Source organism: Agelaius phoeniceus, chromosome 12 (assembly GCF_051311805.1).
Source record: "Agelaius phoeniceus isolate bAgePho1 chromosome 12, bAgePho1.hap1, whole genome shotgun sequence".
Lineage (NCBI taxonomy): Eukaryota > Metazoa > Chordata > Aves > Passeriformes > Icteridae > Agelaius > Agelaius phoeniceus.
The window spans coordinates 11,339,867-11,356,824 of NC_135276.1; the positions used below are offsets into that span (position 1 = coordinate 11,339,867).

Below are 16,958 nucleotides of genomic sequence, written 5' to 3' on the forward strand. Positions count from 1 at the left end.
TTTTACTTTTTAAATTTGTATTGTCAGTGCCTACCTTTAAAAGGTTTTTCTTTCATGTGTTGGAAGATAAAAATGGGGGAGGAAGAATTAAGTAAACTTGTTGAGGGTAAAATTGAAAGCTTATAATGGGGAGACATATCTTAACTCATTAGTCACCTACTTAAAGTAGTGATAGGTTGGTTTTGGCAGATGCTCATTTGTTTTGTTCTAATCCAGAACTCGTGGACCCAAACCTTTTCATCCAGCCCATTACCGAGGAACGCGCTTCCCGGACTCTGTACCGCATCGAGCTCCTGCGCAAAGTGCGGGAACAGGCCCTCAGGCACCCCCAGCTCTTTGAGAGGCTCAAGCTGTGCCAGCCAAACCCTGACCTGCCTGTCTGGTGGGAGTGTGGCACTCACGACAGGGATCTGCTTATTGGAGCTGCTAAGCACGGAGTCAGCAGGACAGATTATCATATTCTTCGTGATCCTGAGCTCTCATTTATGTCTGCCCAGAGGAACTATAATCAAAACAAAGTGGCTCTCTCAAGGACTTCCACTCCACTCTTGCACCAGTACCAGATGGCATTATCTGCTTCTCCTCTTACACCTCAGTCAAGACTGTCAGATGCTAAAGTGAATGCTTTTGAGGACACAAAAGCTAAAAATGAAAATCTGAAAGAGGACCCTCAGTCTTCTGAAGATGAATCTATGTCTACAGAGGAGACACAGACAATACTGAAATCTGAACCTTTGAGTCCCAAAAATGGCACCCCAGTACAAATGACAGACCACAGACCTAGCGTGAAGGCTGAGACAGACAGACGCATGGTGGCAGCAAGGACAGAGCCTCTAACGCCAAACCCAGCTTCCAAAAAACAGAGAGTCAGCAAAAGGGGCTCTGACTCTAGCTCTGACTCAGACTCTGACTCAGATAGATCATCCTGTTCTTCCAGGTCATCATCTTCATCCTCTTCATCTTCCTCATCTTGTTCCCACTCTCGATCTGGCTCTAGCTCTTCATCGTCCTCATCTTGTTCTTCAGCATCTTCATCGTCCTCCTCGTCGTCCTCATCGTCATCGTCGTCATCATCATCATCGTCTGAAGAGAGTGATAGTGATGAAGAGGAGGCACAAAAACGTGGTATGTGTGTAGTCTTACTTCTGCAGTATAATTCTTTACTGAACTAGTTTATTCTTAATGGAAAAATGTCTTTAAAAGGCTATTAAACCCCACAGAAGTAAACTTGATTAAACATAATGTAAACATATTTGCTTGATTCTTCCAAGTGAGTTGGAAGAATTTCAGGAATACTGCTTTTTGTTTGCTTCATATCAGTGCCTTGGTGAGGTATTTAGGCTGTTCTGTGATCCCTAAGCAAGGTTGCTGTGCATGTGTTTCATGTGTGGCAGAGTGGAATGGACAGCATGTTCTGGAAATATACTCTGTGTGTGTGTGTATTCCCTATTAGGGGCTCTTTTTCTAAACAGATCCTTTAGGTTTCCCTGTTTGTTTTTTCCACTCTTGCTCACCTGTCTATGTAGCTTCTTCATATGTTCTTTCATAAAACCTGCAAGCTTCCTTCTGTCCAAACTTGAGTCATGTCAGCTGATTTCTCTTGTGAATTTTGCAGTGCCCAAACAATGTTTTTGCACTGAAAATTTTCAAACACTTAAAAACTTTTTAAAAAATTCACTTAATAAAAAACCTGCTTAGCCAAGATTGAGGTGACTGCAGCACATAAGACCATGTAACACAGACACAGTGAAAGCTTCACACTGGAGGCAAAAACCTCTGAAGAAGTGATTTAGAGTTTTTAATAACCCAACCATTCATTATTTAGTACACTTCTTACTTTGCTGCTGTGAAGTGGCCTCTGTTTCCCCCTCTGAAACTCAGAATATGGAAAGATTTCTCTGTGTGATAGAAACGGTAATGGAGAAGGGAGGAAAATGAAGGCAGACAGTGGGAGTAAGAACCTGGTTTTTTCCAATGCCTAAGGAGAAAAGGCATTGTCTTAATCAGATGGATCTCCTTGTCCATGGAGATGACAAGTGGAAACCATGGGGTTAATTTACTGGGGAGATGATTACTGAGCAAGGAAAATTCCACTTAGAGAAAATTACTAATATGCTACTGCCTGTAGCAGGGAAAGGACGTTTTTAGAGAAAACAGTTGGTGTGCAAACAGTAAAACAATGACAGCAAAGGAATGCTTATATAACATAAATATTCAGCTAGAGATTGTGGTTACCATAAGTGTGCTGCAAGTCCAAATATTAGACTTGTTTTGTACCAGCTCAGTCTGTTTAGGCAAATAATCCTGCCTTCCTCAGACTGCAGAATCTCATAAATCAGTTGGTCTTTTTGTTTTGAAGGTTTTTTTCGTGGTTTTGCTGTTAGTTTGAAGAGATGGGTATAGGCTGGAAAGATCACTTAACTTAATCTGTATTTTAATTTTAAGCCTGGGTTTTATTTCATTGGTTATTCAATGGCAGTGACCCTTTGGCATACTTTCCACATTTGAAGCATCTCTGAAGGGAGTGCTGGATTCTATCAGATGACTCAGTACAGAGCTATTGTTAAGGACAAATCTCATTTCTGAAGAGCTGCCCCTCTTATTCCTTGCGCTGCTGTAGTAGTTAGATTTTTCAGGCCACTCTTTTTTGTTGTTGTTCAGACTGTTTCCCCATGTCATAGGGAAACTTCTGTTGTCTGAATGGAGGCAAAAATGAAATACTAATGATGAAATATAAGAAAGTCAGAGGACTTATCACACTGGAAAGATAATGGGAAAAATCCTCAATGATCAAAAACTGAACAACTGAATTACGCAGGCACACGTGTTCAAGGCATGGAGCATCCAATATTCCATGCAGTAAACAAAATGGTTCTTTTTAAGTGCTCTCCCACTGGATTTGCCATGTGCTGGTGATAGACACCTTTGCTTTCAATTTAACTCTGTGCTTTAGTGAATGTTGTCTTATTAAGTAAATATGTTAAGTGAAGACTGTCTGTTAGATGACTCTGAAGCATGTCTGTTTCCAAATAGCTGAATGTTCAACATCTTAAGCTTTGAAATACTGACAGGAATATGTGTGGAATTTACATCTCTAGAAAAGGATCAGCCTGAAAAACCTAAGAGATTAATTCTTCCATTTAACTTTGTGTTTGGGCTTTCTCTGAACATGATTGTGTGTGTTTTATTCACCTGGACCTCTTACAGTGAGTGTCTAATTGCCTTACAGCATAATGATTTTGATGGTTTTATTTAGCAGAAGGAACTCCACATATAAAAGCCTATGATGAAGAGAGTGTGGCCTCTCTGAGCACCACACAAGATGAGACACAGGACAGTTTCCAGATGAACAATGGGACACCAAATTCTGGTTATCTCCTACAAGGTGGATACATGTTGGCTGCATCCTACTGGCCAAAGGCAAGTTCATAATGCAACCTTGAAAACCAAAATAGTAGTTGAAGGTGGGCTCTAACATGAATCTTCTGTTAAGTATGATAGAACCAAGAAGCAGGGGAAATAGGATTTTGAGCTTCAGGACCTTTTAGATGTTGTTATGTTGACTCCTGAAACATGCATTTAAATCTAGGTACTGCTTTTCATAATTTTTGAAGGGGAGTATAACTGCAATGTTACAAGTCCTTGGCACATTGTGAAAAATTGCATTCAAAGTGTAAAAAGTTGACTTACATCAAATATAGCAGAGAGCCTTGAACTCAGAAATAAGTGTTTGCTTACAGAACTTGTAATTTTAGCAAATTTATTTGACAAATAACTGTGAATGATCAGAAAATCCAGCAGTTTTTGTAGTCTCCATGTACTTAGCTGAGTTTACTGGGACTTGAGAACTGTGTGTTATGGAGGTGTGTGGTTATTATCTGTGTTTGGTGCCCAAAGGATGGGAATGAGGAGTTACATGGTTTTGGAAGCTAAAAGGAGACATGCATAGTAATCTGTAGGTTTAGTTTTATAAATGCTATTTGCTGTGTGCTATGCTGCTGCTCACAGGTTCAGATCCTGCTAACAGTGAGTCAAAGCCACACATACAAATACTGCTTTGGTAGTTACCATATCTTTCCTTTAAAAATCAGGGAGATAGTGTATTTCAGTTGTTTGCCAGACCCTGCACAGATGAGGGAAATTGCATATTTGTTTGGAGGTACATAGGGAAATTAAGTACAGAAGTGCTTTCACAGATTACAGTGAGTCAGTACAAATCCAGGAACTTGAAAATCTTCAAGTCCAGTGATAAAAATGTTGTCATTTCTCTTCTCTGTAGAATTAAGAGCTAATACATGAATGTAGCAGTGTTGGTAACATTGCTCTTACAGAATGACTTTCTCTTCTGTCAGGATCGAGTCATGATTAACCGGCTGGACAGCATTTGTCAGACAGTGCTGAAGGGCAAATGGCCTTCAGCCCGAAGGAGCTACGACAGCACCACCGTGGCATCCTTCTACACCACCAAGCTGCTGGACAGCTCAGGGCCAGCTGCAGAGTACAGTGAGCCCAGTGCACCCACACCCCCTCTGGCAGCTGTAAAAGAAGAATATGACCAGTCTCCCCAGCTGTCAAAGGTGAAGAAGCATGTACGAGAAAAGGAGTTTACAGTGAAAATCAATGACGTATGTTTATTTTTATTGCCCTAGGACCTGGTTGCGATTGCGGTGTGCGGCATGCTTTACCTGCAAGTGGCTGCCTGCTCTCACTCTCACTTCTTCACACACTTGTTTGTGGGTATTTGGGTCTGCTGCTTCTGGGCACTCAGTGTTTGGGGTTTGGGTTTGGTTTTTTGGGGAGGGGGTTTTTCTGTGTTATTTTTTTCTTTTTTTTTCTTTTATTTGCTTAAGCCACTGGAAGGAATCTTTTTTTTTTTTCTGAATTGAATTTTTGCCGTGCTGATGCTTCCTCAGACAGCTTGTTTTATGCTGTTTCTAACAAATCTGGTTAGTATAAAAAGATATTTCTGCTGCTCAGCTTTTTTTTAACATTTCAACAAGCACTTTTTTATTTCATGGTCTTTTAGAGGATTACAGGAAAATTTCCTGGTTTAAATGCAGGCTAGAAGCTTCAAACATTTTGTTTATCTGAAGTTTGAGACCTATTTGTAGCACATAAAAATATGTGACTATTTGCTCTTGTAGTTGGGTCTAGGGCTGGATTCAGGAGGTAAACACCTTACCAGTGTCTGGATTTTTCAGTTCAGATGAAATTTCTGTTCATATTCTGGTTTTACATGGAAGAACAAGAGTGTACAAGGTCTAACACAGTGTTTTCATTCTTTCTCAATTCTGCTGGAGTAACTGTACGTGAAAATCCTGATTGTGAAGTAGTTTTTTCTGCTTCAGCAGAAGCTCTTCTAATCCTGGCATTTATTTAACAGGAAGGTGGTTTGAAATTGACTTTTCAGAAGCAGGGACTGTCTCAGAAAAGGCCGTTTGAAAGCGAGGAGGGTGCATTGGGTCAGCAGCAATATCTGGCTCGGCTCCGTGAACTCCAGAATGCTTCAGAAACCAGCCTTGTCAACTTCCCCAAATCACTTCCCAAATCAGGTACAAAACATGTCAGAAAGGAGAAGGGCAATGTAGTATTAAATCTGCTGGGTTCTTCTGTTGATTTCCTTGAGTTGGCAATGGAGAGAGATGTTTGCATTGTTCTAAACTGCAGCCTGGAGAAATTCTCTCCAGTGTGGAGACATTCTCCGGTTTGGAGCACCTGATGCTTTATCACAGTGTCAATTACTGTAACGTTAATTTAGTAGAATGATGCCATTATACACTGTAAACCCCCTCCAAAGGTGATTTTAATAATTATAGAGTGCATCACTGTACACTGACAGTAATCAGTTTAACTTGAAATTTAATGTGGCTACTTTGTAAATAAAGATGAAGAGTTCCAGATTTATGCCTCTGCCAATTCGGACTCTTGGTAATCTTCCTTGTGTCTCATATGAAGAGGCCATGGAGGACAATTAGAATTAATTTTTGATTTATAGCCAAAAACTTACAGCTTGTTTCATAACAAGATAAAAGTAGGTATACTCTGACAAGTAAAAATGAGCCTGAAGTAAGGAGTTAACATTTGAATTAAAATACTAGAAATTATTAGAAATGGGTGCTTAACTTAGACCAGCTCCTGCTTAAATTTTGCAACAAACCATTAAGGTCTTGCTAAACATTTGTTTAGGGATGTCTGCGTCTCTGTGTATATGATATCAACAGTTTTCAACAGCTACCATCCCTGTACAGATATATTTGGAGGGGGTGCAGGGGCAGTAATGAAATTTTCATAGTAAAGTGGCTTTCAGAATCTGATATTCATGATGCTTTAAGCAGTCATAAAACAAAGAGCAATTTATCTTCGTTGTTACATGTAGAAATTACATGCACTCGCAATAATTCAAGTAATTTTATTTCCTTTTTGTATTCAGACATGTTTCTCTTTATAAAATAAGCATCTGACACAAGTTTGATTGCATCATTTATTAGGTACTTCCAGTCACTTAACAGCCAGTGCCAACGGAGTCATCGTTGACAGTCAGCCTGTAGTCAAAAAGAGACGAGGAAGAAGGAAGAATGTGGAGGGGGTTGATGTCCTCTTTATGAATAGAAATAAACAGCCTAACCATGTAAGTAAACTTCATTCTGTTTCCAAAAAAATAAGCTCAAAATTATTATTATTATTATTGTTAAATTATTAATGCCTTAATTGAACATAACCAGCTGCCCTGCTCCACAAAAGCTTGTAGTCAAAACTTTCAGGTTTGGGATATTTTTTGCTGCTAGTTTATGATTACACAGATGAAAACTGGAGGAGTGTCATTAAATATTAGATAAATACAATATCAGTAACTGTTTTTAAAATGTAACTATAATTCTGATGAACTTTAACAATGTATTATTAAAAATTTGTGGCTTGACATAGCAACCTTTGGACATACCTGCCTGCAGCTCTGTTATGGGGCCTCATTGGGCAGTGACTTGAAGGGATTTCTTTGGCATGAGCAAGTTCTTGAGTGTGATCTGCCAAACTGTGCCTTCCATTGACTCATGCATGAAATAATTGTGATGGCTTGTTTTCAGTGCAGTAAAGCAGATGTTTTTAATTTCTCCAGGTTAATCCAGGTATTAACTCCTGCCAGGTTGCTGCAGGAATAAACCCAGCACTCACTTACACACAGTCCCAAGGCATGCTCGATGCAGAGAGCCCAGTTCCTGTTATTAACCTAAAAGATGGAACAAGGCTTGCAGGTGATGATGCCCCTAAAAGAAAAGATTTAGAAAGGTGGCTTAAAGAACATCCTGGATATGTTGAAGATTCAGGAGCTTGTATTCCTGTGAGTATTTCTTTCACTTCTCCCTAGCTAAATAGTACAATAGTTCACATATTATGTATTTTGGTTTGTATTCTGTGTTACAGGGAATTATTTCCTTGTTCTTCTGTTCCACATAGGAAAAGGAAAATGTCCATTTCTTTTTACAGTGTGAGGTCTCCAAGCCTTCCTTTTGTCTCACAAATGTAATTGTCAAGAAAAGCAATACCAAATCAAGCCATTTGATCTTTGTATGATTTCACTTAGTATTTAAAAAATTATCTAGGACAAGAAAACTGATATTACTGTGGTACTGATGATAGGAGGTGAAAATGTGTAACAGTATAGTGATGTACAAAAGGATTAAAGAACTTACTGTGGAATGCATCTCATACTTAGAGTACAGTGCTGTGGTAGTGATGTTTGTGTGGGTATGATCTTCTCATACTGTTGCTTCTGAATTTGACACTTTTTAATGTAAGAAAATCATATGTGTGATATCTGGAATAACAACTTTCCTTCTCCATGAAGATGATACAAAGCAGCAGCAATCATCCAGACAGTTAAAGCACTGTTAAAAACTGAAAAATTAGTAAAGCAGTGGGCAGAGGCATCAGAGAGATAATGTAGTGCTGTTTATTGGACTGCTTATTAAATGATTGTGATTCGTGAATAGGTACTGGCTTTAAAATATTTCTGAAGTTGAAGTTGGCTTCAAATTAATACCTGGCTCAAGAGAATGCACAGAGATCTTACTGTTTTTAAAGCAGTTATATCAGAAGGATAATTGGCTTTTTAATTCCTTTATAACAGAGGATGCAGCTGCACGATGGGAGACCCAAACAAAAAAGACACCGTTGTCGAAACCCCAATAAACTGGATGTTAACAGTTTGACTGGTGAAGAACGTGTTCAGCTCATAAATAGAAGAAATGCAAGAAAGGTATTTATTCATGATACTGTTCCCATTCTCATACTCCCCAAATGAAAAGTTACTCCAGATGAAGAACTTGGTATACCACACTTGCTAAGATTTTCCCAGTGTACACATGAAAGGTTTTTGTTGTAAAGTTTTGGCGCAGAACAAAAACATCAATTACAATCTTCTGGTAAATTTTTTGCTACTATGAAAATACGTAAGATACAGATAGAAACTTAGCCCATGGTTTATAGAACTGAACACTCTGTATGATGCAGTGTGTATGCCATTGACTCAGACAGAGGCAGGGCCACTAAAATACATGTTCAAAATATGTGATCCAAGTGGCAACCTTGTCAGAATTTTAATTTTTTTTTTGTGATCTTCTCATTACTATTTTTGACAAAATTGTTTTGGTAGTATATCTGACATAGAAACTTGTCCTTTGGAATTGAGGCAGTCCTCTGTACTGGATGACTTTGCTTTTTGCTTTTTCCAGTTATGTCTGCCATTTGCCCTTTATGGATCCACCAGTAGTATTGGCTGTCAGTCACATTTCTATGTGAAATGGTAGGGGAACAGGACAACAAAAGAGGAAGGGGAATTCTTGTGTCAAAGGCAGCAGTGAAGATGTGAGAGCAGGCATTGAATTGAATTTTTGTGCAGGTGGTCAAAGTTTGGGAACAGCACAATGCATTTGAACAGGCTCTGGGGAAGGCTGAAGGCAATATTCAAGAAAAGCATGCAGAACATCACTGGTGTCTGTTGAGCAGATCTGGCAGATGTGCTTGATGGTGTCTTTGAATGTCAGTGTAGCACCAGAGCAGCAGCCCAGGGGGAACCTTTGAGCTGTTGTGTCCATGTAAGGAGCATTTTCCCTTTCCCCTGTGGCACTGCCAGCTTCTCTTTTTGTTAGAGCAGCTACAAGGGAAGCAGGATGGGGTTTTTTTTGTTGCTGCTATATTAAGGTCAGGAGCTTTGTCCATCTGTACAGGAGAGCGAGGCAGCATTTGAGTCTTTAATCTCTTCAGTGTATTGAGACAGCAGCTCTGAAGGGGAACCAGAATGGTTGTGAGTCTCTTGAAACTGAGATCTGTGGCTGCTCTTCAAGAGCTGTGCCCTGAGGGATCTTGTCAAAGTTGAAGATCAAGGAGTGAGAGATATGATCTCTGTTTACTGTGAAAACCTGTTTTCATGATGGCTTTTTTCCTCTCAAATTTCCACTCCATAGCTGGTACTTGGGAATTTAATTAATACCAGGTTTTCTATATATAAGTTGTCTCCAATTTCTGTATATTACCAAACCTGTTTTTTCTCATTTACTTTTTTAGTTCTGTAATACTTTTGAGTAGCAGGGAGTGAGGGACCAAAAGTAGCCTAGAAAAATACGAGTTTAAGTTGCAGTTTATAGAGAAAGTTAAGCAGGAACTGGAAAATCTTCTTTTTTTTCTTTCTGGACCTGAATAATACCTCTCATTAATTTAAAAGCCTCACTTTCCTGCTTATATGCTTTTATTAGGATATGCTGTTTAGTAACTTTAATTTGGCCTTTTTTGCATGAAAAAAACCTTAGGAACTTAATTCATGATGGCAGAGCCTCTTGAATATTTTTAGAAGTTGACTGAGATGAGAGAATAGGATTTATATACTGAATAAAGGAAAAGCTTAACAGGGTTGTGCTTACAACCTTCTTGGTAATACTTGGACCACTGTTCTCTGTTCATGTGGTTACTCTTCCATTCATTGCGTGTCTAAATAAATATTAAATATTAAACATCAGTGGGAATGTCAAATACTGAAGTCTTGAATTGAGTTCAATAGATGAGTTTGAGTTTAGTAGATTTAGAACAAATCACATACATATCTATCACCAGGAGTCAGCCAAAAGCTGCACCATGCTCCATGATAATTTGAAGTGAGGCTTTATTTGTACCGTGTAATTCAAAAGGTAAAAATGAAACAGTGTCAGGTGTTAATGTTGCCTTTTTTCTTATCAGTTGTCACATATTCACTGACTTCTATCTTCTGATTCTCAGGTTGGGGGTGCATTTGCTCCCCCTCTGAAGGATTTGTGCAGATTCTTGAAAGAAAATCCAGAGTATGGAGTGGCTCCTGAGTGGGGAGAAGTGGTAAAACAGTCTGTAAGTATTTGCAGAATAAGATAACCATGACATTAAATCTATCTGAAAGAAAACAAGGCAAATAGAAAAAAATGCATGCTAAGAGGTGTGATTTTAATTTCTGGTATTACATTAACAGCAAACATGAGTCAGTGTCAGCTTTTTGCCAGCTTAGTTCAGTAAATGCTCTGCTGGTACAGCTGGAATAGGAGGAAGGGGTGGAACAGTGACTGGCAACCTCAAATTAGAGATTTTGTTAAAGATGCTCTAATACTGTGATTTCTCATGTCTTAAATATAGCCCAGTGGCTTTTAGCAAAGATATTAGCCAAGAAATCATTTAAGAAAGATAATACTTTCTCTAAAGTTCCAGTTGGGAACCAAAAAATGCTTAATTTTAAATACTTATTTTACTTTTAGCATGCACCTATGAGAAATCAGGATAGTGAGGATACTATCAGTTAGTCTTGCCTTGAAGATAAGGACATATTTTGAACTTCAAGAAGTTGTATTGTATAGTGTACACCTCTGAATAGAGGTATTTTGAGAAAGTAGTAGTTATCTGCAGTAGAGAAGAACAGAACTTGAGTTCTGAATTTCTCTGGTTGCATTAAGCTAATACAGATCAGAGTTTTTTGCTAGGGGAAAAAGGCAGTTGTACCATGGTATTGAGTAATATTTGATCTTATGATTGCCTTTTTAAAAAGGAAATTTCAATGGATTTTAAGGGGAATACTGGTGTTCATTGCAATTCTTTGTTATTAGGTAGGAGGTCTTAAAGTGGTGAAGCAATACTATGCAAATCCTAAATAGAAGTACTAAGAATTTAATTTAAATTCAGGTTGAGTCTTTATTGTTTTTTCTTCAGTTTATGGATGAGATGAAATATGAGGACATTAAAGAGACACTAGCAAAAATAAAAAGGGCTCAGAGATTGTTGGTCCGTGTGCAATCACACATATTTAACTTTAAATTGAAAACTAATTAAACTGTCAAACGATTGCTGTGTGATAATATTTCAAAGCAATGCTAGTTTAGATCTTAGATGGAGCTGGCTCCTATAATTAGCTATATTTGGCTCGATGTGCCAGGAAACCATGAAGGGTGGGTTGGCAGAGGGTGTGAGAAGAGCCCTCACAGTGGAGATGGGCCTTCAGACATTTGGGATGCACGGGGTCAGCCCAAATTCCAGGGAGCTGAATGCAGATGAGGCCTTTGCCAGCGCTCTGTACGCTCGAGTTCTCTGTTTGCTTTTCCTTTGCCATCCTGGAGCTCCCGGATCGCACTAAAGTGCCGCTGTGTCTCTGCAGGGCTTCCTCCCCGAGGGGATGTTCGAGCGCATCCTGACGGGCCCGGTGGTGCGGGAGGAGGTGAGCCGCAGGGGCAGGCGCCCCAAGAGCGAGATCGCCAAGGCCACGGCGGCCGCGGCCGCAGCCTCGGCGCACAGCGTGTCCGTGAACCCCCTGCTGGCCAACGGGCTGCTGCCCGGCGTGGAGCTGCCCGGCCTGCAGGCCCTGCAGCACAACCTGCACAACCTGCAGTCGCTGCAGGTGACGGCGGGACTGATGGGAATGCCGGCCGGCCTCGCTGCCGCCGCGGGAGAGGCCAAGAACGTGGCGGCCATGTTCCCCATGCTGCTGTCGGGGATGGCCGGGCTGCCGAACCTGCTGGGCATGGGAGGGCTCCTGACAAAGTCCACGGAATCCGCTTCGGAGGAGAAAAAGGGAAACGATTCGAAGGAGACGGATGCAAAGAAGGAAAGGACAGAAGACCAAAACACGGACACTGGTGGTGAAAACTCTGTTTCCAGTTCTCCTTCGACATCCTCTGCCGCCGCAGCTGCCAATCCTCTCTCTCTTAACCCTTTACTTTTGTCCAACATACTTTACCCAGGGATGCTTCTCACTCCAGGCCTTAATCTTCATATCCCAGCTTTGTCTCAGTCTAATATTTTTGATGTACAGAACAGTGAAAGCAATGACACGGGCTCAGCCAAGCCCACAGAAGAAAAGGAGGAAAATTCTAGGGTTAGAGATCAGGAAGACAAAGGGGGAACAGAGCCAAGCTCTCACAATGAAAACAGCACAGATGAGGGTTCAGAGAAAGCAGATGCTTCATCTGGATCTGACAGTACATCGTCTTCATCTGAGGATTCGGATTCGAGCGATGAAGACTGACCCCAGACTCTGCACTTAAATTATAAACTGATTTTGAATTTATTCTTTAATTATTTCATTGTAAATAACCCAGTGTTGAGTGCATCAATGATTTACTGACCGAACATTTCAGTATTTGTTTAGAAGTGCAAACTGCTTTCAGAGACGTTTTGCATGTAATATTTCTTGAAGTTCATAAGTTTCTGAACTTGTATGTACTATCAAATACACAATGGTGTAAAATTACAACAAAAGGCATTATAATTTTGTTGGGGGGTTAATTTTATGAAAATAATGCTCAAGTAAGAGCTGTATATTTAATATATTTGCAGTGAACACAGAATACTTTATGCATATTATTGATTTAATTTGAATATAGTTTTACAGCCTCCTTGACACTTATAATTTACAGATCAAAACTCAGCAATAATTTGGGCAGCTAATGAATGTCATGAAAGCTGTAGAATCTACATCACCATCCATTGCTTTAATTACATGAAAATGCTCTAGTGTTGTGATGCACTGCTGTTTCCAATTCAGGTACAAGTGTGTTTAAAAGAAGATAAATTTTTCCCAATTAGCCAATTAAACTGGCTACCTGTTACCTCAGCTGAGTTAGTTTAGGAAGTTTACATTGGTTTCTATTACTTGTTTTCAGGTTTTGTTTTGTTTTTTAAAGACATCCTGTATAGCATGTTAAAATCTGAGTTACTTGAGATCAGACTGTTGGGATTTTCTTTCCCCCTTATTGCAGCTGTTCTCTTTGACAGCAGGAAGGGGGAAATAAAGCAAAAATTGTCTTATCTCATGCTACTTGGCACCAGGTCTATTTAGTTTACACCTTGCAAAGTTTTGGGCTCCCTCTGCAGAATTAAAAGTCCCAAAATGAGGAGTAGTTTCCCCAAGACTCAGAAGAGGCAAACTGTCATAAAGTGCCACTGAAAAGACCTTTCAACACTGCATAATTCATGTAAAAATTGTTTGTTTGCTTTGTTTGTGTAGATTTCTATTTGTGTTTTATGTCATAAAACCTCCTGGAGTTCCCAGTTAATAATGGTAAATAAAGTACAGATAGTTTTGAACTCCTTTTGAGTTTAAACTTCTCTGCAGATTTAAATCTGACTAAATATTATCCAAAATCATTATTGGGATATCACTTCATATATTATGCTGAGTTACCCACTAAAGAAAAAAGCACTTTGAATAGTAAGGAAGACAAATTATTCCTAGAAACCACAGTAACAGGGCATAAGGCATCTCGTTTCAAGTCCAAATCCTTAGAACCCTTTACTATACAAAATCTGTCTAAGATTTGATGTGTGATATGATTCCTCCTTCTTCTTAAGCTGCTATTACTCTGACACAGTCGAGGCCCAGATTCACATTTACAGAACTTCTGAACTGACTGAGACTTCAGGTGATCTTGGTTACATCATTTGCGGTCCAAGAATAGGCAAGTGTTAAGAGAAAATAGATACAGGTACTAGTGAAAGTCATGGAAAAAGCTTTACAAAGGGATAAATTTAAAAATAAAAAACAAAAACTGTATATTTTGATATAGTTCTGTTGCTTGCTTGTACAGTAAAACAACTGTGTTGTTTTTTATCAAGAACTTTACCAATGAAATATAAGTTTCTATGTGCAAAATAACTAGCCCCATGATTAGAAGCAGTATTAGATGTAATTACACAATTATACAAGTACCATTTCGATTGTGCTGGTTACGTATTTTCCCAGATAGTATTCTGATTTTTGGCCCTTCATGCAGTGTCTTAGCAATAGTGAAAATCAAAAACTGCCAAGAGAAGGGGGTAGCCAATTCTTCGTCATTAAAAGAAAAAGTATTTCATATTTAATATTTTGCCCTTTGTGTAATATAGCACTTTTATTTAACTAGGATGCATCTATGAAATAGCCAAAGTTTTACAAGCAGTTATTAACTTCGTTTGCTGATGGAGTATGTCAACAATACCATCACTTCCCACCCTTCCCCCACAAAACAAGTCCTAAATCTTGTGGCTAAAACCTAATTTATATCAGATTTATGAAATAAAGTATTTTCCTATTATGGTCAAGTAAGTTTGGTTACTGTTCTAGTGATTCTTTCTATGTAATAAGGCAATTACAGTTTCAAGTAATGAAGGCTGATGTAGACTTGAACATAATTATATTTGGGTTATTTTTCATCAGTTTGGTCCAGAGGGGGAAAAAAGTGTCCCACTATCAGCTAAACTATATGCAAATACGGTTGTATAAAGTTAAGGGTTATAAGGAAACCTCAGTAGAATTACACTAATACTGAAGTTAAAATTAAAAGGATATCCAAGGTGATGATAAAGTGTGTGTTGGTAGTTACTAAAAAAACCTTAGCTGTTATTGCCTTGTATTTCTATCCCTTGTTTCAGGCTTCATGATCCAAGTCTTAGTCCAGGTTTTTTTTGGACATTTGCAATATTTGCCAGTTGTGTTCTGTGTAGTCTGAATTTGCTTTCTGTAGTTGAACAAGCGTCTTAAAAAGTCATTTGTAATTTATTGAATTACTTTCTATGATGTTCTATAGAGCAAATGGAAGTTTAATTATTTTTTATTAAACATATTCTTTGACTACCCGTGATGTCGGCCTCAGTATGTGAAAGTAATGCTGTGTAAGGATTAAACATGGATCTTCCAGCAGCAAAACTCAAGCTTTCAGTGCCAAGTTTTAAAACTGAAATTATTCTTAAGACCTTAAAAAACCCTGCAAACAAGCCAAGGACATAACACACCTACTGCCCAAGACCATGGTTTACTCTTGTATAATTTCACTGGGAATCAATTCTCTCTAATTCTCTTATCTTACAATCAAACCAGCTGTTACTCCCACCCTTCAGTACTTATGCTTAGAAAAGAATGTATGGTCTAGGTTCTGGGCCAAAAGTCGCCTTAATTTTAAATAAGCGTGTTAGCAGTGAAGTAAGTACCTTTTCAGTCTTTTTTAAAAAAAAAACAAAACTTTGCATTACTTTCCACATCTTTATTAAAGCTTTTAATTATGTACACAGCACTTAACTGTTGTATTTCACACAGGGCACAGACATTGCTTCTGAACCCGAGTTGTCTCCTGCTTGTCCTGTGCCACCTGGCATTGCATTTGAATGATTCAGTGGTATCCTTATTGATTTCAGTCTGAATTTTGTCTTCATATCCTGATCATCCTTTTTGAGCTTCTGCAGATGAGTGCACAGGTGATAGAAGGTCGCATATACATGAGCTCTGTTCTCGACTTCTGTTTTCCATGGAAGTCCTGCAAAATCTCTAATAGTATTTTTTTTAAATTAGTTTTAGAATCCAGTTGTCTTGGTCTATAAATTAAAATAGAAGGATATTTTTCAGTGGAAATATTTCCAAGAAAGGTGATGTAGGCACTATATTGGGGGTTAGTTTCTGGCACTCCTTTGAAATTTTTCTAAAGTGTATGTGGGGTATGGTGATTAGAGAAGCCTCTTAACAAGGTGTCCAGGGAAAAGTCCTGTCCTATTTGTTTTATTTTGTGTCTGAGAAAATGATTTGTGCCGTGTTATTTAGTAATACATTTTTGATGGATTGCTCAGTGTGACCATGCTGATCACCCATTAAAAGGAAGGTTTGATGAAGGTCTAATTCAAGCTGTAGCAAGATGAAATATGCCTGGTGTTCAGGCTTAATATAAAGGGATCTACAGGGTAGTGTTACATTAACTTATTTGTGATGTGCAAGTTACTAACAGCTAGTTTATAGGCAGTTTCTGATCTAGTTCGATTACACCTATCATTACCTTCCACATGAGCAGGCTGTTTCAGTGCAATGTGGGATTTACACTGCTGTAGCTGACCAACATTTAAAATTTTACATGTGTGCATTGCTGGACCTTGGGCTGGCGGTGTTGTCTGTAGAGCAGACTAATTGTACTGGTGTAGCCACAGGAGTTTACAAAATAACTGTCCTGGCTTATCTAAATGTCCCTGATGTTACACAAACAGGCAGTATAATTTCTTTGTTACGTTTAGAGGAAAAGAAAATAAAGATAACAGCTTTCCAAGTTCTTTTCATGATTTTTTTTTTATCAAATGCTGCCTCCTTTCAGGTTCTTTCATGCAAGGAAGGAAGGAAAATATAATGCCAAAGATCCTTCATGAAGTTAAACTGGAAAATGAGGATTTGTTTGCTCTGCCTCCTGTGTGCTTCCAGTGTGAACGAGACCTGACAGTGCACAATTCTCATTAGTGCTCCAGGTAAGGTCTCACTAACCAAAGGGAGGCTGGTTTGGGAGATTCTTGGGATCCTAATGATAGATACAGTGTCATCAGCTAGAGAGATGAGAGCGCTTTCCCTAGTGCTCACCAAAACTGGTAACAATCCTCACACTGTTTTCTGCTCTCAGACAATAAAAACATTTGATTTGTCAGCTCCTCTGCTTGACAGTGTTTGACCTGTG

The 16,958-nt window shown here is 38.9% G+C and overlaps 1 protein-coding gene across 7 annotated transcripts in view; it reads left to right on the plus strand.

The window, feature by feature from the left end:
- Nucleotides 1–15,114, plus strand: part of CHD9 (chromodomain helicase DNA binding protein 9) — a 71,815-nt gene extending 56,701 nt beyond the window's left edge. For 4 of the 7 annotated variants that reach the window (XM_077185174.1, XM_054640690.2, XM_077185172.1 and 1 more), the window contains 9 exons: nt 217–1,125; nt 3,257–3,420; nt 4,353–4,625; nt 5,384–5,552; nt 6,489–6,628; nt 7,115–7,336; nt 8,126–8,254; nt 10,267–10,371; nt 11,660–15,114. In XM_077185174.1, coding sequence (XP_077041289.1) covers nt 217–1,125; nt 3,257–3,420; nt 4,353–4,625; nt 5,384–5,552; nt 6,489–6,628; nt 7,115–7,336; nt 8,126–8,254; nt 10,267–10,371; nt 11,660–12,526 — 2,978 coding nt within the window. In that variant the 3' untranslated portion in view covers nt 12,527–15,114. Of the gene's footprint in view, nt 1–216; nt 1,126–3,256; nt 3,421–4,352; nt 4,734–5,383; nt 5,553–6,488; nt 6,629–7,114; nt 7,337–8,125; nt 8,255–10,266; nt 10,372–11,659 lie in introns of those variants that run through there. The other 3 variants (XM_077185171.1, XM_077185170.1, XR_013184065.1) reach the window with 3 other exon arrangements.
- The last annotated feature ends 1,844 nt before the right edge of the window (nt 15,115–16,958 follow it).